General features: G+C 36.4%; 1 protein-coding gene across 1 annotated transcript; it reads right to left on the bottom strand.

The window, feature by feature from the left end:
• Positions 1-453: 453 nt before the first annotated feature.
• Positions 454-2445, bottom strand: LOC149150510 (disease resistance protein RPS5-like). The gene has a single exon (XM_089442834.1). It carries the CDS (start codon positions 2443-2445, stop codon positions 454-456), a length of 1992 nt encoding a protein of 663 aa, XP_089298960.1.
• Positions 2446-25886: the final 23441 nt, after the last annotated feature.

The raw sequence follows: 25886 nt of genomic DNA, 5'->3' as shown, positions 1-25886 counted from the left end.
CATACAAATGGAATCAATTATTGATTTCAGCTATGATATAGAAATTCCAACTATATCTTAGTCATTAAAGGTGAGAAATCACTTTGCCAATAAATTTATGGTCATTGTTTCATTGACACGGACATCTCTGACGTGTACAATATTTGAGAGCGGTCATTAATGAATGTTTGACTTCAATATTCGTCTCCCTTATCAATGGGTCCTTTGTGTTCAAGAAAACTTCTCACCTTTCAACTGCAACAATTTTAGAGTCGGCTAGAGCGAGCAAATGAAACTTCTCACATTTCAACTATCTAAACACGAGAGTTGAAAAGTAAGAAGTCTAAACACGAGAGTTGAAAATGTAGGAGGCGGCGTGGGAAACTGAGACGTACGAATTTACGAATCAAAAGCACGCCGAACATTACTAAAAAGATGCTTGAAGTATATCTCATGAAAATAATTTTCAAACCTTTATTTAAATACAATCTCACAGTTTGGAAGTTTTCTAATCTCATCGGGGATCACCATCAAATTACATCCCCAAAGATTGAGATACTTCAGATTTTTAAGTTCTCCTATTCTAGAAGGCAACGATCTTAACTTTTTACAACCGTCCAGATGCAAGAATTGAAGATCTGAAAGATTACCAATCTCTTCAGAGATATCTGCAATGTCAGTGCCACTCAAAGCGAGAAACTCAAGTCTTCTCAATTGCCACAATGATGTTGGCAATGATTGTATGGCCGTGCAATGAAGATCCAATATCCTTAATGAGGAGAGGTTGAGTAAAAATGCTTCTGGAATTTCTTTCAATCCCGCATTCACTCCCAAGCATAAAGTAACTAGTTTGGGACATCTCAATTCCTTTGCCGGCAAAGACTTAATATCATTATTCATAACTGATATTCGCCTGCAATCATCCGAATTTGGAATGTCAGGGAAACGTTGAAGACATTGACCTACCCTCAATACACAATTCTCCTGGTTCTCGGCAATATAAATTGCCATGTCGTGGACAACATCGTGAACTCTAATGACACCCTCTTCCACCCGGAATAAGCAACGATTCTCAAGCAACTTTACATAGCTTTCCCCGGTCTTTAATACATAGTCATAATCCGCATCTTCTTTCGTCTTAACTAGGCCTTCTGATATCCATGCTTGCACCGTCAACTCCACCAGCAGTCCACCGTCTTCATTGAACATGCCACAGAAAAGAAAACAGCTTCTCAAATTAGCATCGGGCAGACTATCGTAACTCCATCTCAATCGTTGATACAATTCTCGATCAATTCGTGGATGAGTAATTGGAAAATTTAAATCCCCTTTTCGCATCTGCTTTAAAGCAAACTTCCACTCATCTACAGCTGTGTTGCCCATCATTGTCGAGGCTATTACCTTTATTGCCAATGGCAACCCTTTACACTCCTCGGCCACCTGTCGTGCAGTATTTTCTATATCCTCTGGAACATGGCTGTCTTCAAAAGCTACTCTCAAAAACAACTCCCACGCCTCCTCGCTTCGTAGGGGTTGTATTTTCATGAACTCTTTTGCATTCATTTCTCGAATTAGATCTCTATTTCGAGTTGTGAAGACGACTTTGCTTCCTTTGTTTTTCCCAAATTCCACACCCAATTCTTTCAGATAGAGTGGCCCCCACATGTCGTCTAAGACCAAAAAGAATTTCTTGGTCTTCATATATGCACACAGCTTCATCTTTCCCATGTCAGCAGAACAGTTGGCGAGATCTAAATTAATTGCAGAAGCAATATCATTTTGCATTTGCAGAATTGGAAATTGGGCGACTGTAACCCAAATCACATGATCAAAAACGTCACTAACCTTGTAGGTGTTGTAGACCTTTTTAAGCAACGTTGTTTTTCCCACACCACCCATACCGTATACACCAAAAATGCGAACATGAGGAGCTTCCAAAATCCATCTCTGTAGCTGTGCCTCGGCAGATTTGATTTCCAATCCGACCAATCCAGTGTCGGGTTCATCCTGAAGTAGTAGGCCTGGCTGTTGTTGTGCAGAAGATGCAATCTGCTGAGCACTGCAAAACACGGAAAAGTCGGTTCTAAGCTGATTATGGAGCTCAAGGATAGTTGTGTTCCACTCTCGGATTTGCTTAAAGACATTGGGCTTGCACACGAGTGATTCAATACACTGCTGTAGCCACGGGCGTTGCGAACGATGGATAAAGTCTCTGGCCTCTCCAACTTTGCGTTGCATCCTCAGCAAACAGTTCTTCAGAGAATCCGGTGCCTCCCTCTGCTGATCTTGAAATTGAGAATTGATGTCAAGCAAGAGGCCCTTCATACGATTTAACTGCTCTTCCAGAAGCTCACGGTTGCCATCTAAGTGAATTAGATCGTCTATCTGTTGGATGACTTGTTGGATGATTGGAACAAAAATAACGTTGCTAATAGTGTTACCTACGGTTCCCGTTACAATATCCATTGCTTGTACCAACAGCAGGTGAGATCAGAGCAGCGTAGCAGATGAAATTAGAGTAGAATAGAATAGAGTATGGATTAAAAAATCAAAGACGAAACAAAACGGGCCGGCAGATTGTGAATATAAGAAGAAGCAGCAAACATTAACAAAAAGAGATGTCTATCCGACTTGAAGGCTCTCACCAGTTATTCACCGTGAGATGCTGGAATTCATGTAATATGGAAGACCCACCTAAGACGATGATGTTAGGTCACTTGAAGTCCAACTGTAAACTTAATAATGGACTTTGATGTTGGGTCAGGGTCCAGCTGTAAACTTAAAAAAACAATCGTTGATTTTGTTGTTCAGAGTTTTCTAGATGAATTAAAGATGGCCATACAAAATGGAATCAATTATGGAGTAGTCTTTAACGCGACTTTTTGAAAGCCTTTCCGGCGATTTTTTCCGGTGAAAATCCGGTAGTAATTTATTGGAATCCAAGTTTGATAGCTAATTTCTGCACAATGAAAGCGTCCCAGGGGTTTTTCAGGGTGCTAAATCCGAATATGCAGTTAAAAAACCATTTTAATTGCAACAAATCATGATTTCATCTCAATTTCTTCCGCCGGATTCCGTCACCGGAATCTCAAAAAGTCGCATTATAGACAACTCCATCAATTATTGGTTTCAGCTATGATATAGAAATTTCAACTATAACTTAGTCTTGTTTTATTGGGAGTTGTCTTTAGTGTGATTTTTTGGAGATTCGGGTGACGGAATCCGGCGGAAAAATTGAGGTTAAATCTTGATTTGTATTATTTAAAATGGTTTTTTAACTGCATATTTGGATTCAGCACCCTGAAAAACCCGTGGGACGCTTTGATTGTGCAAAAATTAACTATCAAACTTGCCATTTCAATAAATTGCTGCCGGATTTTGACAAAAAAACCACCAAAAAAACTTCCAAAAAATCTTTAAAAACAACTCCGTTTCATTGACACCGACATCCCTGACGTGTACAATATTTGACAGTGGTCATTAATGAATGTTTGACTTCAATATTCGTCTCCCTTATCCTTAAAATCACGGGTCCTTTGTGTTCAATGACACAGCGACGCAAGGAAACTTCTCACCTTTCAACTGCAACAATTTTAGAGTCGGCTAGAGCGAGCAAATGAAACTTATCACCTTTCAACTATCTAAAAAGTCTAAACACGAGAGTTGGCAATGTAGGAGGCGGCGTGGGAAACTGAGACGTACGAATTACGATTATCTCAAAAGTCTAACGGGAAAACCAATGCAATCGAAGATAATCGGGCACATAATACACAATCTTCAATAGGTTAGAGACGCTCTCTTCTCCCATATTATTAATATGAAAACGAAATTAGAAATGCTAAAATATAAATTAGTAATTATATCAACTAAATGATTGGCATGGTTCGTAAATGTTGATAGGAATTAATAACTAGTGTAGTGATATAAATTAAAATATTTCTAAGTATTAATATGTAATAAACATTTTTTTATAGGGTGATTTTGGTGCTAAGTAAAAGACATGGAGGGTATTTAACCCCAATATATGTGGTATGGGATGACATGAGGTGTGTTCAACACATTTAAAGCCATCCACGAGAACTAATGGTTTTTGAAGAGTGTTGTGGTATATGTGATATGTGGGATTTTTTGGACAGACATTGGATTTGCGTGGTAATGGGCAAAGGGAAACTTGTAGGAAACGTCTATGTTGGAGTGTAGGGTGGCTCATTATCCTTGTCATCCCTGGCTCCTTTTTGGAGTTGTCTTTAGTGCGACTTTTTGGAGATTCCGGTGATGGAATCCGGCGGAAAAAATTGAGGTTAAATCTTGATTTGTATTATTTAAAATAGTTTTTTAACTGCATATTTGGATTCAACACCCTGAAAAACCTTGGGACGCTTTGATTGTGCAAAGTCAATTTTCTATTAAAAACCAAATAACTTTATATAAAATTATAAAATACATTAATTCAGATAATCAATGATTAGCTTTTATGATTGTGCCTTTCTATTTTTCATCATGGATCATTGGATTATCTACATGGTTTATTAATTTTTATAGAATATCTTTAAATTTTCTATTTTTCATCATGGGTTTTTGAATTATCTACATTATTTATTAATTCCTATAGAATATTTTTGAATTTTATTTATGATGGTGTCTTTCTATTTTTCATCATGGATCTTTGAATTTTCTACCTTGTTTATTAATTTTTATAAAATATCTTTGAATTTTATATATTGCTTCTTTGAATTCTTTAAATTATTATTAAATTAATATTATTAAAATGGTATTCAGACCCTTAAAAAAATGTCTCCACATCTCGGACATTAACCGCATTACGAAAATCAAAATTTTTTTATAATTAACAAATATTTAATTTAATATTAAAATATTTAATAATTATCATAAAAATTTAAAAAAAAATTATTTTATTTAAAATTATTAATTAAAAATCAAAATTAATTACAATATATCTTACTTTGGGCAAATATAACAAAACAATGGATTAAGAAAATCTCTGCCAAACTCGAATGCCTCTTAGCTCAATAATAACGAATTTGACCCAAATCCGAAAAACAGACATATACCACAAATATTGCAATACATAGTATTAAAAAAATCAGTATTTAGGAAAATTAAACATTACTTTAAGAATAATCAATTTTAAAATTCTAATTATAATAATATATAAATTTGTTAATTTTTTAATCAATTTTAAAACTCTAATTATAATAATATATAAATTTGTTACCTATTAAAATGTGTAATTTGTTATTTATTTATAATTTTTTTAGTAACACCCCTAATTCTTACACCCAATCAACTCAATTGAAGGAGCTTGACCTTGACGTCTCATCACAAAGCGCCAACGACCTTAGAAGGGAAGTTTCGACCAACCAAGAAACCCATCCAAGCTGACCTTAGAAGGGAAGTTTCGACCAACCAAGAAACCCAGCTTATTTATTTATAATAATTTATAATTTGTTATTTATTTAAATGTATAATTTTTAACTTTTCTTTTTTTCTTGTTTTTTTTTAAGGAAAGTGGAAAAATCTATCAACTCAGGTGTCAAACCAACAGTGAGGACAGCCATCTCTGGCTGCTATCCGCGAATGCCGGTTTGACTCATCACTGTTAAATAGGAAAACCACGCCCCTGGATTAACCCTACTGGTGGTCTGTAAGGGAGCAGGGTCTCACTCCTACTAGATGCCTCTGGGTCTTGGGCCGTTAACTGTTTCGTTATGTCCAAGAAAGACGAGCTCTTATCCAAACAGAAGCAATTTTACGGCATACTCCAGATCGAGTATAATTTCTAACTTATTTAAAAAAAAAATTCCCTTAAAAAATATGATTTATTTAAAAATATTGTTTAAATGTATATATAAATATATATACTTTATATTTCAGTGGGCGTAACGGTGTCATATGTACAAAATTACAACACGACTTGTTGGTTGGAAAAGGCAGTCGCAGGTCTGAATTCAGTTCGGTTCCCTATCCAAGATTCGGTTGGTTTGAAATGAAAACCTACGATATGAGAGTTTTTGATATCAAATCGAAATAAAATAACAGTGTCAAACCTTTACTATCATTCGTTGTATCATGTACGAGAAAAAAAATATTATAAGATTATAAAGTTAAGTTATTAATATTTTTTTATTAAATTGAGAGGTTTATTTTACAATTCAATACTAAGGGATGTGTACATTTGTTCATCTATAACTCAATATGCAGAGATGTACAAGTCTTCTGTTAACATATACTTATATTAACATATACTTAAAAATATATTAATAATAAAAAATTATTTTAATTTGTATGATAAAATGTCTCAATGCAAATGCTATGTAAAATATTTTAATGTTGATTACATCTATATTACATATCATATTAAAAAAATTATTTATATATTATAAATATTTTAATGTTGATTTACATCTATATTACACGTGACAAAATTTGATTAATTTGTTTTGATTGCTAATAAATTCGTATTTAAAATAAATTTATATTAACTATTATAAAATAGAAATAATAAAAATCTTATTTTTAAATAAACCCTGCCTATTCTCATAATAATGTATCAAAATAAAATAGAAAAAATTATAAAAACATTACCAATATATTAAATAACAACGACCTTAAACAATTAGCAAAGCTTAGAAAGGGAGGAACACTGGTATGGTAGTGAACTAATGAAAATAAAAAAGGAGATGGGTTAATGTGAAATGTGTAAAAGCTTAGTAATGGTTGTGTGTATCCTTAAACAATTAGCAAAGCTTAGAAAGGGAGGAACACTGGTATGGTAGTGAACTAATGAAAATAAAAAAGGAGATGGGTTAATGTGAAATGTGTAAAAGCTTAGTAATGGTTGTGTGTATGGTGAGTTTTCTAATACAATAATAAGATGATGTTAGATGTATAAATAATATAAGATGATGTTAATTTATAAATAATATAGAAGGTTAATTTTTTTTTGTGGGGTGATTTTATTATTGTAAAATAAACAAAAATATATATAGTTGGGGAAGTATTTATGACATTGTTATATTATTTGAAAAAAGTAGTATGAGAGTTACTGGGATTATTTATAAAATTTTATGAGTTTTGAGTTAGGAATATGAAAATAAAAAATTGTGATTTTTTTGTTAGCATAAAGTAAGAAAGGTATTTATGACATTGTTACATAACTTGAAAATATTAGTATTAGGGTGATGGTGTATTTTATATTAGAGTGATTTGTAAAATTTTGTGAGCCTTGAGTTAGCAATAAGGAAGAAGATTACCTCGTGAGTTTTCTATTGAAAGTGGTGCATATAGAGAAAGAGAAATATGAAACATGTCTAATTCTTATAGTTTATAAAAAAATTCAATGAACCATGAAGATTTTTAAATAAACAACAAAAATTACTATAGATTTTGAAAATATATCTTAAAATAATATGGTCAATCATCTTAACATGAAGCTTAAATATCATATAATAAATAATATCATTAAATCAAACTTTGTGTTCTTTCAATCTGCCACAAATAAAAATATTATATGATACAATTACTGAATGAATCCAAAAACCAAGAAAATTTTAAAATTTAAGTTACATTAATTGGTTTGTGGGTTAAAATGTATAATATAACTTGCAATGAAACAAAAAAATATCTCATATACTACATCATAATTATTGAGAAAGAAAAAAATATTGTAAGACTTCATTATAATACCACTCATAATTAGATTTTTGTACTTAAACATTGCTATGAACTATTATATTGAGCATTTACTAACTTATAAATTAATTGATAAATGGGGTTTAATGGTGCACATTTTCGATGCATTTTAAATTCTCAATTCCCTAACAGAGTCAAAAATATATGGTTTAGATTAACTCATATGGAGCTCAAATTTAATGAAGAAAAGATGACGGGGTGTGAAAAATATTAATGAAAAATGGATACTTACAATATCCAGTGAAAGTAGGGTTTTTTAAATTGGGAAGGTGTATTGGGTTCATATTGGTAGGGGGTTAGATAATGTGATTTGGTAATCAAATTAAGGGTATTATTTAGTATGCCACGAATGCACGTGCTATGTCATAGGTTCATTGAGTGAAGCCCCTGTGGGCTAAGGCTATGTGTGGCAAAGGTCATTTTGTCCTAAGAATTGAACAAAAACTAGAGTATATTGAGAAATAATAAAAAAATGTATGTGCAGGAAGGACTATTAAATTGAAGCCATCCTAAGCATATCTTTCAAATAATCATTGGGGTGATGTTGAAAAAACCATTGTTATTATTGGTGAGTTTTCATGTACCTATGATTCACTAGTTAACCTCGGCACAATAAAGTACAATAGAGTTAGACATTTTAATTAATATTAAATAGGAATAATTTATAAGTTAGTCGAAAGAAAACATACCACATACAACATAACAACAAGAAAATAACAAGCATGACATATACCTGACTACTTAAGTAGACCATCAAGGTCACTTATACTACTAATACTAAGCATGTTCATGACCAGGTGAGAAGTATCATATCTCTGATGAGTTCTTACTTGACAAAGTTTGTAATTGGAGGTTTGTACTAACAACTAAGTTTGTTTAGTGGTATACAAGAGTACATGGTCTACAATCTTCAAATACAAACCCTTTTCTCTTTCATGTTCTTTGACTCTGTGTTAGATATTCTCCTTTGAAAACCATCAACCCAATAAAAAAATCAACGCCTTTAGACTCCATTAATGCAACATTGAGGGTTTTCTTTTCCTCTACCTAATAGGCCAACTAATAATCATTTCCCCATTCTTTACCTTTTGAGGAAACCACTGCATAAATGTGCCTTGCAAAAAAGGAGTGTTAACATGTGACTCTAGTAAATTAACAAAGCATACTATGATCATGCTAGTTAATAAAAATTAATAAAGTATTCAATGAACCTGGTTGTACAAGATATGAGATGTGATCATAATCTATTGAAATACTTGATTGGTCCTCCTCCAACTTTGATAATTCTACATTTATATGTTGACCAACGGAGAGTGATACACAATCCTAGATATCAACCCAATCTATGGCTTCACAACTGTCACATTCACTACTACCACATTTTGCATAGAATCAGTAGAGTTTTCTCATTCCTATTTCATGTATAGAATTTGTAGAAATTAATGTGTAGATTCTAAACTACTCATTAAATTTTCTAAATCACAAGACTAGAAGCTACTCTATTGATCTACGGAAGTAAATTCACAATCGAGAACACAAATCATTAACATGCATCAAGATTCAACACACATACACAAACATTTATCTAGGCGAAAACAACTACTCAAAACCACTTACTATCTGTATTGCAATAATCAAAGAATTTGGATGAATACAATATGCTCTGATCAAGATTGAGCCCAACCTGCACCTGTATCATCTATCATCTTCCTGGATGACTGACCTTGGCCAATACTTAGCCAAAATTTCAAGCCTGCAAACTCCTTTTTCCTTGTGTTGTTTCCTTGGGAATTAGGCCCCTTTTAATTAAGAAATTCCCTCATCCAGATTCTGCAATTCTTTTATGTCAATTCTGTGACTGCATGCACCACCTGTAAAACTTGGAATAGTTTACAATTGATAGTACACTGCCCTTAAAATCCAATCTCAACTGGGTAACTCGAATTCTCTGCATGCATGAGTTAATTTAGGTTGATTGACTAGTTATATGGATGATCACTCAGTGTGAAAAGAGTTACACACCAACAACTTGACCTCCACTAGTTCCTCCAACAGTTAGAACTAGTTTAATTCACCATAACTCAATTTAACTTAATTATATTGTTACAACTGAAATTAACTCAACCTAGGCTCCTAAAATTTAGGAACCCACTGCACAACTAAACTTCATGCCCCTAACTCGAATTAACTGAGCTACACTCCTACTTTTTAGGAATCAACATAAGTAAACAAAACCTCAACTCAATAACTTGAATTGAGTGTTATTAACTGAGTGACAATATCCATGTCACTTGAGTTAACTCCTCCAAGTTATCTGTTGATATGGAATTTCAAATTTCCTCAATTTAATTAAGGAACAAATCAAATTGAGACTTTCTTGCTACATTTTCAACACTCCCTCTCAGCAAGAAAGGGATTCAAATCTACCTTGATCTAGCACCTTTAGAATGTATTTCATGTAACACTTCTCTTTGTTGTTGCTAATACTGCAACAAATGCAACTAAGAAGCATCCAAAAAATAAAAAACAAATTGAATCAATTGTGTCTGCAATTGTCTACTGGCAAAATTGTGTTGTCGTTGACTTTGCTACTAAGCCTCCTCCTCTATTTTCAACACCCCTCTGCAACTCCTCAGTATTTAACTGACATTGATCCTCCTGCTACTAAATATTGTGGGCCCCTATAGAAAGGTAATGATCCATGAGACAAAAACACCTCAATGGACCCTGCCCAAATTTCTGCATTCTTGGACTAAGGATCTACATCGTTCCACCTCGCTCCTAGAGGTATAGTTGTATGTTCTCGCTCTGCCCACTTGGCTTGAACTATCCCCCTGCTAGATGTCTAAGCTTGAGTGGATGTCTCCACTTTGTGCTTCTCTTCTTGTGGCTACTTCAAAACTTCTTAAGGCTTCTTTTGAGGCTGCATGTTGAGAGGTCTAACATATTCCCTCTCAACCACCAAATATTCCTTTCTCTACAAGATTTTCATGGATCTTCTACCTCAAGTGCATACAGGTTCTTGACTCGAACCTTGATCTGCTTCACTTATCCCGTGGCTATGTGTCTTAGGAATTCCTTTCCTTTACTGAAGATCACATCATAGCCACAGTCTTCCAAAATTGCAATCGAGACAAGATTCTTCTTTAGACCCGAAACAAACATCACATCCTTGAGTCTAAGAGGGGATCCTGGCTCCCTCTGAAAGGTGACGGTACCAATCTCGATCACACTGTAGCTTTCATCGTCTCCAAACTCAATGTTCATATGGATATCGTTCTCCTCCAAGTCACTGAAAATTTCTTTGTTCCCTATCATGTGGAATGAGGCACCACTATCTAGGTACCACATGCTCCCCATCATTGTACTTGACATGCATGGGATGAGAGTGAAGTAAAGCTCAAACTATGAAGAAAAAGCTTCACCTGATGCTGATATTGCGGGCTCCTTCTTGCTTGCCTTTTTATGTGGACATTTCATGGCATAGTGCCTGAATTCATGACAGTGAAAGTACTTGATTTTGGACAAGTCTTTCTGCTTTGCCTCTTGGCTAGAATGAGCCTCACCTTTTGACATCTTCCTCTTAGCCTTCTCTCCCTTGCTGACTAATGCAAATTCATCTTCCTCTTCTTTGGATGAGGTCCCATATCAGTTTCTCTGTCTTATTTCTTCCCATACTAGATTGGACCATAACCACTCCCAGCTTGGTAGTTTCTCTCTACCATTTACCGAATCTTGATAACTATGCCAGCTCTTGGGAAGGCTCAAGAGGGCTACAACTTCCAAATATTCTTAAGGGATAGTAACACCGACCCCACCAAGTTCATCATGACAATGTGTAAACCTTCTCAGGTACTACAAAATTGTTTCATTCTTTTGCATCTTAATACATCGAAGATTGTCCTTGAGTTCCAACTTCTTGTGGTCACTGTTATTCTCAAGCAACTTTTTCAATGTTTTCCACATCACAAAAGGAGTCTCTTTCCCATGGATATTTGATACAATATGATCTCAAACTCCCTCCAATATGATCCTCCTCGCTTTAGATGCATCCTTCTTCCACTAAGTAAGATCCTGGGCATCAGATGTTGGGGGTTTTGCTACATAAATTTTGATGTATTCTAGGAACCCATTATCATCAAATACTGCCTCCATGCAGAGATTCCATGCCACAAAATTTGTGGTTCCTTCCAAAGCATACTCGAGCCCAGGTCCCTTGAAATCCATCTTCTCAGTCCTGGAGAATATCTATAACAGCGATCTTCAAATTCGAGCCTCTTGTAATGAAAACTTCTAAATCTCTTCTCTACTGTGAATCTAACTATGATACCATGTAGAAATTAATGTGTAGATTTTAAATTTCTCATGAAATTTTCTAAATCATAAGACTAGAAGCTACTCTACTGATCTGTGGAATTCACAATCGAGAACACAAATAGTTAAAATTCATCAATATTCAACACACATACACAAATATTTATCTAAGCGAAAGAAACTGCTCAAAACCCCTTACAATCTGTAGTGCATTAATCAAATAATATGGATGAATACAATATGCTCTACTCAAACTTGAGCTCAACCTGCACTTGTATCTTATATCCTCTACCTGACTGACCGACCTTGGCCAATACTTAGCCAAAATTTCAAGCCTCCAAGATCTTATTTCCTTGCGATGTTTCCTTGGGAATTAGGCCCCTATTAATTAGGAAATTCCCTCATCTAGATTGTGTAATTCCTTTAGGTAAATTCTCTGACTGCATGCACCACCGGTACAACTTGGAATAAATTACAACTGATAGTACACTTCCCTTAAACTCCAATCTCAACTCGGTAACTTGAATTATCTGCATGCATGAGTTAATTTAGGTTGATGATTAGTTATATGGATGATCACTCAGTGTGAAAAAAGGTTACACACCCACAACTTGACCTCCACTAGTTCCTCCAATAGTTGGAACTATTTTAACTTACCATAACTCAATTTAACTAAATTAAATTGTTACAACCAAAATTAACTCAAACTAGGCTCCTAAAATTTAGGAACCCACTGCAGACAACTGAACTTCATGCCCCTAAATCAAATTAATTGAGCTAGACTCCTATTTTTTAGGACTCAAGAGAAGTAAACTGAACCTCAACTCATTAACTTGAATTGAGTGTTCTTAATTGAGTGAGAAGAGCCATGTCACCTCAATTAATTGCTCCAAGTTTTTTGTTGATATGGAATTTCAAATTTCCTCAATTTAATTAAGGCAAAAATCAAATTGATACTTTTCCTGCTACGTTTTCAACAAAATTTTAAAATTTTTGAATTTAATGAAATTCAAAAGTTCCCTAAATAGTGTTGCACTCATATAAATTTGTTTTATCTACATCAACCACCTCCCAAAAACAAACTATGTACGTGTGATTTCTTGGTTGATTGATGTTCTCACATTATGAAAATATTGCTTATTTGCTATGTGCTTACATTCCCTAAAGGGGACTAGACATGTTCAGGAGTGGTTTCTCAAATGTTGCATTGTTCAATAAGAGAATGCACCATATGAACTTATTCTTGAAGAATTTATGCACCAGATGCCTCCTCTCTAATTTCGTTCATACTATAATCAACTCGAAGAAAATTAACCATGATTTGATCCTCCACAACAATTTGTTTTGATAGAATATTCATTGGAGGTTCATCTGTTGTTCTGGAAGTTGGATTCTACATTTCTAAAACTGTACAATTTCCATACATACCCTAGCATGTTCTCTTTCTTCAATAATATTTTCTATGGGTTATTTTTTCCTTTATGAATTTATTTTCGAACTACGACGGTTTCCCAAATTTATACGGTTTTCAATTACAAGGATACAACATTGTATTATCATCAGAAATAAAGATATAAATTGTCTTTGAATTACAAACAATTTCCTCCAATTGTGCAAGAAAACAAATATTGTCTCCCAATCTTACATAAAAGGACAAAAAATGTCTTCCAATTTCAAAGCAAGATAAAAAAAAATTCCTTCAAATTGCACCAGGAGACAAAAATTGTTTTCCAATTCCTTAACAAGACAATAATTGTCTTCATTACTCAAATTATATTTTATTAGATAAATATTGGCTTCCATCTACATAATGACACAAAAACTTGATTACCAATAACACAAATCTATAAAACTCTTATTTCCAGTTACAAGAAAAAACATACGAAGTTTTAAGACATATGTTACTCTTTTTTCTTGTTCACGAGATTAGTGTTTGGAAGTCGGGTGAGTGGCAAGAACACAGGGATTACACTGTTAGAAAAGGTGGTCACACATTCTTAGGAGAATTCACACATTGTTCCAAACACCCACATGTTATCAACAATGCACACATGTTCCTATGATTAATGTCCCTTGCATTAACTTCCCTACCTACCTTCCTCCCTTTCCTTCTCTTGTTAGCTCAATAATACTAGGAATATGCATGCATTATAGAATGCATGCATAATTCTATCTCTATATTAATCCCTATATCCTTTCTCTCACTCTCTCTCTTTCTTCCCCCTACCAATCTCTGTATCTCCCACTTTATCCCTCCTCCATCTCTGTCTCTATCTCCCTCTATGTATCCTCTCTCTCTATCCCATACCCACTTCCTCACTATCCATTTCCATCTCTTCCCTATCACTCCCTCTCCCTCTCTTTATATCTCTTCTCCTGTCTCTATCCCCCCACCATATCTATCTCTAATTTCCTCCCTCACTCCTATACATATCTCTCTATCTACCCCATCATTATATATCCCTCTCTATGTCCATCTTTCTCATTTCCCCCTCCACTCTCTCCATCCATCCCTTTCTCATTCTCTCTCATTTTAAGCTATTGCAGGAAGCATCCCAAGCTTTGGGATGAGCATTCGTGTTATGTGAAGCATGCTTACAATCGTGCCAAACACTCTTCTACTTAGAGATCTCCTTTTGAGACTTGTTTTGGTTTTATACCAAAGTCTCCACTGGATTTTGTCTTTGGTAAAGACATAACAGTTGATAGACATAGTGATGTGGACAAAGCAACTAAGTTCTTTGAACAAATCCATGAAATTCACCAGGCAATACAGGAACAACTGGAAAGAAGTTAAGCCAAGAACAAGGAAAGACATGAAAAGCATCGAGTTGAGCATAGTTTCCAAGTTGGTGATCAAGTCTGGTTGTATATCAGCAAAGACAAAATGTAAGGTGAAGGTAAGATGCTTAAACCAATAAGGTATGGACCTTTCAAGATACATGAAAAAATTGGTGAAAATGCTTTTCGCCTGGATTTACTAGCTTATATGCATATCTAACCAGTTGTTAATGTTGAAAACTTAAGATTGAATGAATGTTCAATGATTGAAGATACTGAAGAGAAAGGTCAGTTGCCTTCTATTGAGGATCTGTTGCCTGAGTATCTCAATGAGTTGCAGGAGGACACAGTTCTGGATAGGAAGGTGATAACTATGCGTCGAGGGGATGTTGAATACCTCAGAGTAGGACTCAAGGGTTCAAATCCAAGCAAGGCACGATGGATAGAAATTGGACAAGTGAAGGAACCTTATCCTCACTTGATCGATGCTTAAACCAACTTTTGGTGGTCCAAAATTTTTTTAGTGGGGATGCATGATCCAAAACGGATCTTAAACCTCTAAGTCTTCAAATATTGAAAATAAAGAATGTAGAGAAAAACACTAAGGAATGGCGGAAACCCAAGTGAAGTGGAAATGATGAATCGTTGAATCAGAGCTGTTGGATCTATTAGATCAACGGTCGGGAATTGAATCAGCGATATCGCATCGGAGGTAGCCAATAGAACGTATTGGAGGCAGCCCATTAGGAAGTGCAATTAGTGATCCAGCGATATAACATAAGCTGTCGGATCGAGTGCACAGATCCAACGGTGGAGATCACATTATCGCATCGCAATATTCCCAAAGGGAGGACTTAACAGTAGGCCCAAAGACTATGCGATATGCCGGACCTGAAAGGAGTTATAGATTCGGGTGTAAATCATTTGAGTTCTGACTTAAAGCTTTTTCGTCAGGTTTTTCAATATATTTCTTTGTAAATGGTATTTCGGATAGGCTTCAAGCAGTAAGTGGTATTGGATGGGATCCACCCGATTCCATACATTGGCTGACACGTAGCACGACACAGGAGAGAGGAAACCACTTTTTCGAGCGGGTAATCCCTGTGCAAGTGGGCCACCCGAAATGGTCGTCAGTCGTTGGATTAACGGAGCGTAGATCAATGGTAAAAGGGGATATTAGCAGATGAGGCATGACATCCGTCCGATTCATCTGTTTCGGGATTAGCGCCAGAGAAAGGCCAGACAGTCGGGACCACCCATGCCCGCCGATCCTTTCATTCAAACTATTTCTAATATAAACAAATCAGTTTCCACGCTTTAAGTGTTTTGTAACAAAAACATGTTATAAAACATGATGAACGTAGAAAAGTTAAACACATAAGGAAACAGAGAGGTGGACAGAGCTCGAGAGCCAGAGATCTAGAGGGAGTTAACAATACAGAAATGGAGAAAGCAAAGTAGTGCAGAACAAAAAGGGTTTGGAGAACCATCCAGGGGGTCTAGTGGTCATGTAACTCTATGTAATTTCCACTGGCTATTGTGTTGAGACTTAGTGTTTGAGCTCACACTTGTAATCTCTATTTTGAAGACATAATATAGAGGTGGCACTGAAAGCTTGGACCAGGAGGCATAGCCAGGAAGTCTGGTGAACTCCTTTATCATTTGGCTGTGTTGATATGTGTTTATTTATGTCTTTTAACTATTGATTTTCTATATTCTTCGTAATCTTATCGTTCCATTGCACTAAGTAATATAGGCATTTCCTGCACATAAGTCTGTAATACCTTAGTTTCTATTTAAGATCGCATTTCAGATCACCAAACATAGAAACTACCCATTAAATCTGGCATTATTCTTGCTCAGTGGGTGAAATTGTAGGGCTGATAAGTTCGCCATTAAGGCCCCCAAATTTTTGCACGCCCCTGGTCACATATGCCTCCATAAGCCCAAGGGATGGCCCCCAGTGCTAGCACTGCTTTGCTGGAGGTCTTCCTGACGGTTTAGGCTAAGTGCAAACCCCGGTCACATGTCGGCAGTTAATATCAGTGGTTAGTGTTGGTTTCGTAGATAGGCGGTTACTTGGTCGTGGTTTGGGCAGGCATGGTCACATTGCAATGGTTTGATGGAGGCAGTTTGTTAGGCATGGCAGTTAGGCAACCTCGCGATTGGATTTACCACATTTAATATTAACTCCAGTGGTTCCGACATATTCACATGCACCGATGGTAGACACGATTGTGGTTTCCGCCATGGGGGAGGGCTATGTCCTAGCCCCTGGCCCCACTTCCAGCAGCTCGTGGCGCGGGGGTGGCCAGGGGATAGGCCTTAGCCTAACCTCCCAAACATAATTTGCCCCACGTTAAATATAACAACTTCGTCCTCCATATCAAGCGGCAAGGTTTGGTCTAACGGTAACGGTGGTTGTTTGTTCAATGGTTGTTGTGGTTTCAATTCAGGTGGAGGCTATTCGGACCTTACCATAAATTTTGGTGGCCCTCGGGCTGCCAAGTGGTGGCCCCTGGCTGTTCCATGTGGCAGCCTGTGATTGACCACCGAAAAATCCACAAACCAATAATATTTTTCCATTTCAAACCAATGAAATCGTGCCACTTGTCACTACCTGATTCACCGGAGGAAACCCAATCAACTATATGGTCACCTGCCATGTCAGCATCCTAGTCAGCCTGCCATGTTAGTAGTATGGACTGTTGACTGTGCAGTGCTGCATTTTTTTACCAAATTCACCTGTTTGAGAAAACAAACAAAACATGTTTCTAGGAGCATACAGTGTTTGTTTCACGCGAAATGAGTAGCGTTGGATTCAAGATGACGAGCACTACAGGGTCAATGAGTTTCCACACCAATCCAAAAGCTTTGAATTTTGAGAAAATTTTTGAGCTCTGAATACTCCTCTACACTAGGAGCTTTTGGACCCCAAAATATCACTTTTATTTTTTCAGCAGATGAGGGTATAGTTCCCTCACCTTTCAAATCTCGAACCATTTTACCTTGCTTGGATTGGTTTCTTTGGGCCCCACACGAAGGTAGTCCACGCTCCCTCATTTTGAAGTCCTTGTTCTACTGTCAAGAATGGTGTCTTGTTGTAGTTATTCAGGGTACTTAGGAGAGAAATCCTGAATGTAATTCTTGGCTCTGTCTATGTCGCTATGGCCATCAATAGCAACATCCTTCCCAATGGTGATCTTCTACAAAATATTTTCCAAGGATAAAATCCAAAAAAACTTTGGCAAATAACCCAAACAATCCTCACATGGAAATACTTGTATAAATGAGTGCTTGACACATTTGTAACATACTGAATGTGCTGCAACTACTCATCCAAAATTTTACGATGCTTACTAAAATGTCCACAAATGGAAATGCATCTTACAATATGGAATGAAATTGACTCCCAAATTCCCATACAAATTGACTCATCATCAAGCCAAAATAACATAACAATGCCAAAGAAATTATCGTTGCATGTAAGTGATTTATTCACAAACATCACTTTTACAAAATGCCCAACTATGGGGACATGCAACAAGTGCAGTACAAATATTAATTTTGTCTTTAGTTAGACAAATAGTCCAACTATTTCTTATCCAACCATGCTAGGGAAATTTCTTTATGCACTTCACATCCTTCTAGAACTGCTTCTGGAATGGTTATGGTGTGCCTTCACATTTCTCTACCTTCTCCTTACCAGGTGATTCCATTACATGTTTGTCCTTCTTTGGATGAAGATTTGGATGCAACTTCCACCACTTTTCAATCCAATGGCCACTTATGTTGCAATGAGTGGAAAAAGTTTTGTTATTTTTTCTTGGCACAAATGTCTTTAAACTTGGATGAGAATTTCCCTTCTTGGTCTCAATTCCAATTGACATATTCATATTATTGACTAATTCTTTCCTTTTGTGGCACTTAGCTACAAAATGGATAGGTGCGTGACAAAAACTGCAAGGAAAAACATTCCACAAAATGTTATTCAAATCATCTTGTTGTTTGTAATCATCAAAAGTATTTTACTAATCAAGACACGTGTACCTCTTATGGTTGTCCTTTGGCTTATGAGCGTAGCGAAGAGAACTTTAATGGTGATAAGAACTTGTCTTAGTCTCTTCTTCAACTTTCTCATCTCTCTTTGGAGAAGTCTTGCATTTCATGTCCTCCTTTTTCTTTAGAAATGAAGCTGGTTCCAATTCTGAATGCATATCCCAACAATTTACCTCCTCGTGTCCTCTCTTATGACAAAAAGAACAACATACCTAAGAGTTATCGCTAGAATACCGTTCTTCCTTTTCAACATAGCCCAAACCTTCATATCGAGGTGTCTCCTTTACCTCAATTGGATGGATAATGCCCTAATTGTTCACTCCAAGACCTCCTCCCTTGTAATCCATCTTGGACAAGAGAGTTGCTCCTATGGCTTTTCTATGGTTCTCAAAGGCTGCAAAAGAGCTTAAATAAACATTTTCATGTAAAGAAACTGCATGCAAATGCTTACCATTTTCCTCATCTTTCGACTGAGGGACAAAGATGCTCTTAAACTCGTTCCTAATTCTTTAGGTGTCTTCTTGGATGCTTGGTCTTTTTTCTTTCAGCTCCTTGAACTTTGGTGCTGATAGAACCTCATCCTCATCATCATGCGGATAAAAAGTGAAGACGTGGCCATCTTCCTTCTCTAAGGGTCTTTCTGCACTAGCCACTTGTGGGTACTCATCCAACAATTCCTCCTTCTTCTCTACCCTAGATGAAGCAGCATAGGATGCTTCAAGGAAACCTGCTTGTGTCCCCAGTACATAAGAGTCATCCTCCATTTGACAAGAGACATAGGTTGCATTCTTGCCATGTCCACAAGCTTTCTTAGTATTGGAGGGACTCTATGTTTCTTTGGTAGAACAACATTCATCATTCTGTTCCTCCACAACATTGTGCAACATGAGGTGTGTCTTTTGCTTCTCTTCCTCAGAAGCTTCAAGTAGTCTTTTGATCTCCATGTTCTTTTGTTGGAGAAAAAAATAATGTCCTCTGAATCTTGGATACTATTATGATTTTAACTCATGCCCATTCTTATTGAAGCTTCAACTGTAGTTTGAGGTAGAACTAGTGGTGGATATTGTGGCAATCTTGCTCTCCTACCCAAACCTTCTCCTCTTTTCAGCTTCAAACTTGTAAGCTCCACATTCACTTGCAAACAGTTAAATCCTCCTTGCACAAAGAAAACTAAGAGCTCTAATACCAAACTTGATCTTAATGGGAAAGTTAGTGTTTGATATGCTAAATTCCAATTCAGAATAGTAAACAAAGTGCTTGAGGATTATGAGGTAAAATTGCAAGTTTTACATGAGTTTTTATGTTTTTATATGTAATTCATCAGCTTTAAACATGAATTAAAAAACATTGAACAGTAGCATAACAATAATACACACATCAATTGATAAAGGAGTTCACCCCTCCTAGGCTACGTCTCCTTGGTCTAGCTTCCAATGGCTTGACCCAATCTCATTATGCTCAAAATACTTTAGTGATAAAGAGTACATAAAGTGCGTTGACCAAAAGAGTGGCTAGTTTCCCCTTCAAGGAAACATTATTTTATAAAGAAATCTCACTCTAAAAATATGACAACCTACAGTCAGTCATGAAACAATCAACAAGAAAAGGGTTCTCAAATCAAGACCCATACTCCATCTGACAATGAACATAACAAGTACAATAATTCACTTGAAGTACTAAAAGAGAAATTTCCTCAAAGGCATAATGAGAAAAGAGAAACATGAGCTACACCATATATGTCTTAGTTACTGCATAAAATATATAAAGGCTAGAAAACCCCTACAAGGTCCTCTCTATTCTCAAAAGCCTTCCAAAAATGATTCAACCCACTGGTTGATCCTAGAACCCATAGACTCAAACCTGCAAAATGTCTCTTCAGAAGTGCTCCAATGGCTCTGAAACCTATTCCATTGGTGATCAGAATCTGGATTAGGGGAAAACATTTGCTCAAAATTCAAAGTGCTCGGAATTGATCAAAACCTGAATGATCATGTCCGTCTCAGTGATACGATCCCAACGCAACAAGTTTCACTAAAAACAGAGTTCGTATGAGAAAGTTAGAGCCTGTTGTCTGTTTTGTCAAACATGCAAAATTTTGTGACTAGGATGCTCACTAGGTATTCGTATAGCCCAGTTAGGAAAAATAATATTCTAGGGAATATTTCTTGGATTATTCCCAAAATATTCCCACAGGCGGCTTAGCTAGATTTTGACACTTGTCGGCATCGGATTGGTCAACAACACATTCGGTGGTTCAATGAGAGGATGACACCTGGCAAGCTCGGAGGTTTCCACGTGCCCTCTCAAAGGTCATGAAAAAACTTAATTGTAGGCTGTGGAGTTGAACCCGTGACCTTGCCCACACAAGCCCCATAGCTTACCTCCATACCACAACATGTTTCTTAACAAGTATGGGGTGCATGTTCTATTAAAACTTTAATGCCGACGAAGTTTGGAGGTAACCATAACACTAAACTCCAGCATGTGAATGCTCCCACTTAACCGCTAGCAGTTACATAACCACCGGGTAGCCTAACCGTCAGGTAACCACTAGCATTTACAACTAGCATGTGACTGACAACTCCTTAACTGCTAACCGTTAGTGTTAACTGTGCCATTAACGAATTAAGAAGGTTTAACATTAATTAATCATGCTTATCTGTTAATTAATTTCGAGATTAACTTGGTGACGGTTTTGGTAGGTCCACTAAATCCAAAATTCCTTCAAATTTGGCAGAGTTAATTGGAGTTTCTCCAGATTTAGTGGAGATTTCCTAGGAAAAACTGAAGAAGCCATAACTTTAGTAGTTTTCGATCAATTTTGGCTCAAAAAGAGGCATTCCTAGATGATTCGGAATGTCTGAACACAATAGAATAGGTTGTAGAGGAAAAAAGGCACTTGTATTCATGATTTTTATGCGTTGAATTTTAAGGAAGCTTAGGGCCACCAAGACAGGAGGTCAAGCTTAGATCAGCTGGAGTCCAATTGTAGAGCTTGGAAAGTCATTTTTGGGGTTTTTGGGTCTTCTGAATCCATTGGAGTAGGTTTCAAAGCCATTGGAGCACTGCAGGTGCATGTAATCAGAGAATTGACCATTAATCCAAAGAGGGCCTAACCATTGAAGCAGGTCCAAGGAGATGTAGCCCAGGAGGGGTGAACTCCTTTATCAGCTTTGTGTTATGAGTTTATTATGTTTTACTTCTGCATTTTACTTACTATAAATGTGTTTTTAAACAGATAATTGACCTCATGAATTGCTCATAAAAGACACTCAATACTTGACACATAATCCTTCACATTTTGGTTAATTTGAGATGATCCTAAACACATTTTTAATACTGATGAGGGAGCTTGCATAGAATTAACAAGTTTTCCCAACATTCAGATCAAGTTGGTATCAGAGCACTTGTTAGCTCATTTTAACCCTGAGATGGTTTGCCAAGGTTACCTAGAAAATTAGTTATTGGTTTTGTATTTGTGTAAGGAGAATTTAACTATATGCAATTTTATGCGTTGGCAGCTTCAACAAGTGATGTTTCTAATCCATCTTCCTTAGCAAGACTATTTGATAAAGAGATGTCGCAAAAGCTTATCATCATGAGAGATATGGTGCAAGAGATGTATGAAGATAGGAATGAGAACACTATACTTCAAGAGCAGTTGATGGCCATGAAGGAGGAGCAGCAAGAGCTTCTTGAAGAGATGCATGAGATGGAGATTCAACTCCATGATTCCAAGGAAACCCTAGAAAAGTATGTGCATGAAAATAAGGTATGCAATTCAATTTTATCTTCAATTTCCTCTCAAAATGAGTGTTTTGGTGCTTTTGAAAGACACACTAGAGGAATTGTGTCCAAATTATTGATGAAGATGGGTTATACAGGTAAAGGGTTAGGCAAACATGCACAAGGCATAGTTGAGACAATTGTTGTTGAGAAAATGCCTAGGTATTTGGGTCTTGGTTATGGACAGCATGATGGAGAATGCTACAAAACCAAGGAGGAACATGAAGGTGTTCCAAGAAGGAATTTCATTACATGTTCATTACCTCAAGCTTGTGAAGTTTGTGTTCATGAGGAATGCAAAAGTTCTATACCCACTTTGCAAGAAGGTGCGCATAAGTATGCAACTAGTGGAAATGACAAACAAGAAGATGTTGAAAGCTCTAAGGTCATTGAAACCATTGTTGGTATTCTGAAGAGAGCCACTACCTCATCAAATTCACCTCCTCAAGAAGGTGACAAAGGTGAATGTGCAAGGTATAAATATGCCTTTAATCAAGTTTCTTTTGATTATGATAAACATGGAAAATCTTCACATAAGATTTGGAGAAAATTTATGTGTTCCTTTTGTGATTTGAATAACCATATTGTTTCAAGGTGTTGGAAGAGGATAGCCATACACAGGAAACTTTCAAAACAAAAGAGACAGAAAGCCAAATGTCCATTGGATAATGGAAACCATGTTGAAAAGAAGATGCAATTATTTTGCACTCATTGCCATAAGTAGGGTCATCTTGTAGACAAGTGTTGGACTTTGCATCCAACAATTCATCCACGACATTTGAAGAAGGTGGAGAGAGATTTTGGCAAGAATGGAAAAGAGGATTCCATAATTGATGTGGGTCAGGATGATACACATGATGAAGTGCAACTAAAATAAGCGCCATTGAAATGGTTTGGAAAGAGATGGTTAGATTTATTAACCAATTAAGACCTTGCATTTCTTTTATCTTGAAAGTATGTTGCATATTGCATGAAGCAAGATGTTTTGAAAGTAGAGTTATGTTGACTCACTTAGATGCAACAAAGATGGAAATTTGCAACTACAAATTTGCATGCATGTTGCATTCTTGAACTTGCATGTTTATGCCGAGAAGGCGTTCGAAAGTGGATTATGTTGATTCAGTTTATTATGGCAAATTTGGTCATTTCAGCTCTTTAAGTACTCATACATACCAATGGGATTCTTGTACTTGTGATTGTACTTGTGAGAGAGTTGAGAATTGTTATACATGCATGAGAGTTTGTGTGTGTGAATAGTGGAATTTTTAATAGTTTCATTGTGCTTAAACATGCATGAGTGATTGACTTGTGTTGGTTCATTACTTCGTTAACATGTATGTTGTCAACTTGAGAATGTTGATCATTTGCACATGCATGAGTGTAGGCTTGTGTGGTCGATTTATTTTTACATGTATGTTATATCAACTTGGAAGAGTTGATTTTGTCTCCAAAGATGAAAGGGAGATGTGATGAATTGTTTCATGAGAATGTGGAATTCTTTTTGTAAATCATCAAGCTGTTGTACATGCTTTTTCTTGATTTGAAATTCAGTTGTTTTGAAGAAGCATGTTTTGTCAACTTGTGTTTAGTCTATGATTTATACACCAAGATGTAAGAGTACATGCAATGTTCACATGATGTGACATTTGTTGCTTTGAAGAAGAAAAAGGAAGAGGTCGTCAATTTATATTCTTGCATGAGTGTTTTTCAAGGTTAATGGTGTTTCTTGTGACAAGATGTCGTAGGATTTTGGAAGGTCCAAGCTTGAGCAAGAGGCTCATGATTAGCCTTCATTTTCAGATCATGACATGAGCAACATGTTAATACTGGAGGATGATGGAATCAAGAAGCGAAAGTGGACAAAAATGTGAAAAAAAAATTATAGGCCTTATAAAATATCAAATGGTCTATAATGCGATTTGATGTGTTGACCCCAAGAAGCAAAAGAGATGGCAAATGCATTCTTCCAGATGTGGAATTTGGAACCATGAAGGGAAAAGAATGGTCTTTCTTTTATTGTTATTACTGATATTGAAACTCATTACTATATTTCACTTAGATGGGTTCAACTTGGAAAAGTGGTTTCCAAGGATAAGCTTGCATCGAATGCATGTGTTGCAAAGGAGGAACATGATTCTCAGTGGGAAGGCCATCAGTCATCTTTCCAAGCAATGAGGAATCACTTTGGTACAACATGCTGCTTAATCAGCAAGTAGCCAAATTTTTTTATATTGGGTCAACAACAAAAGGAGAACATTGGTTGAAGTGCCAAGCCATTTGCAAGGCAAGGCATGCCAGTGAACCCAAGTGGTTGTCATGGATATTTTTCCAAGTAGAATCAATTGATAAAACTTGGGAAGGAGAAGGTTATTCATCTCTCATCAGATAACCAACTTTTGTGGGTCCAAAATCCTGTCAATGGGAAGGAGTGATTGGAATCTGGATTAGGGGCAAAAATTTTCTTGAAACTCAAAGTTATATGAATTGATTAAAACCTAAACGAACGCGTCCGTCTTGGTGATATGGTCCCAACACAACTTGTTTCACTCAAAATAGAGTTTGTATGAGAAAGTTAGAGCCTGCTATCCGTTTTGTCAAACAGGCAAAATTTTGTGACTGGGATGCTCACTAGGCATCTGTACAACCCAGTTAGAAAAAATAATATTCTAGGGAATATTCCCAAAATATTCCCACAGGTGGCTTAACCAGATTTTGACACTTGTTGGCATCAGATTGGTCAACAACATATTGGGTAGACCAATGAGAGAGTGACATGTGGCAAGCCTGGAGGTCGACACGTTCCCTCTCAAAGGTAATGCAAAAGTTTATTGTTAGGCTAGGGAGTCGAACCCATGACCTCACCCGCACAAGCCCCACAACTTACCGCCATACCACAACATGTTTCTTAACAAGTATCGGGCGCATGTTCTATTTAAACTTTAATGTTGAGGAAGTTTGGAGGTAACCATAACACTAACCTCCATCATGTGAACACTCCCACTTAACCGCTAGTAGTTACATAACCTCTAGGTAACCACTAGCATTTGACCAACAACTCCTCAACCACTAATAGTTAGTGTTAATTGTGCCATTAATGAATTAAGCAGGTTTAACATTAATTAATCATACTTATCCATTAATTAATTTTAGGATTAACTTGGCGGTGGTTTTGGTAGGTCTGCTAAATCTGGAATTCCTCCAAATTTGGCGGAGTTAACTTGAGCCTCTCCGGATTTAGTTGAGATTTGCTAGGA

Source organism: Pinus tabuliformis, chromosome 9, assembly GCF_031772625.1.
Source record: "Pinus tabuliformis cultivar Carrire ecotype Pingquan chromosome 9, CPIR1, whole genome shotgun sequence".
In the NCBI taxonomy this organism is placed as follows: domain Eukaryota; kingdom Viridiplantae; phylum Streptophyta; class Pinopsida; order Pinales; family Pinaceae; genus Pinus; species Pinus tabuliformis.
This window is presented reverse-complemented; position numbering and strand designations above follow the sequence as displayed.

Excerpts from the sequence above, each read along its gene's own strand:
- LOC149150510 (XM_089442834.1), bottom strand. The coding sequence starts at position 2,445 with ATGGATATTGTAACGGGAACCGTAGGTAACACTATTAGCAACGTTATT.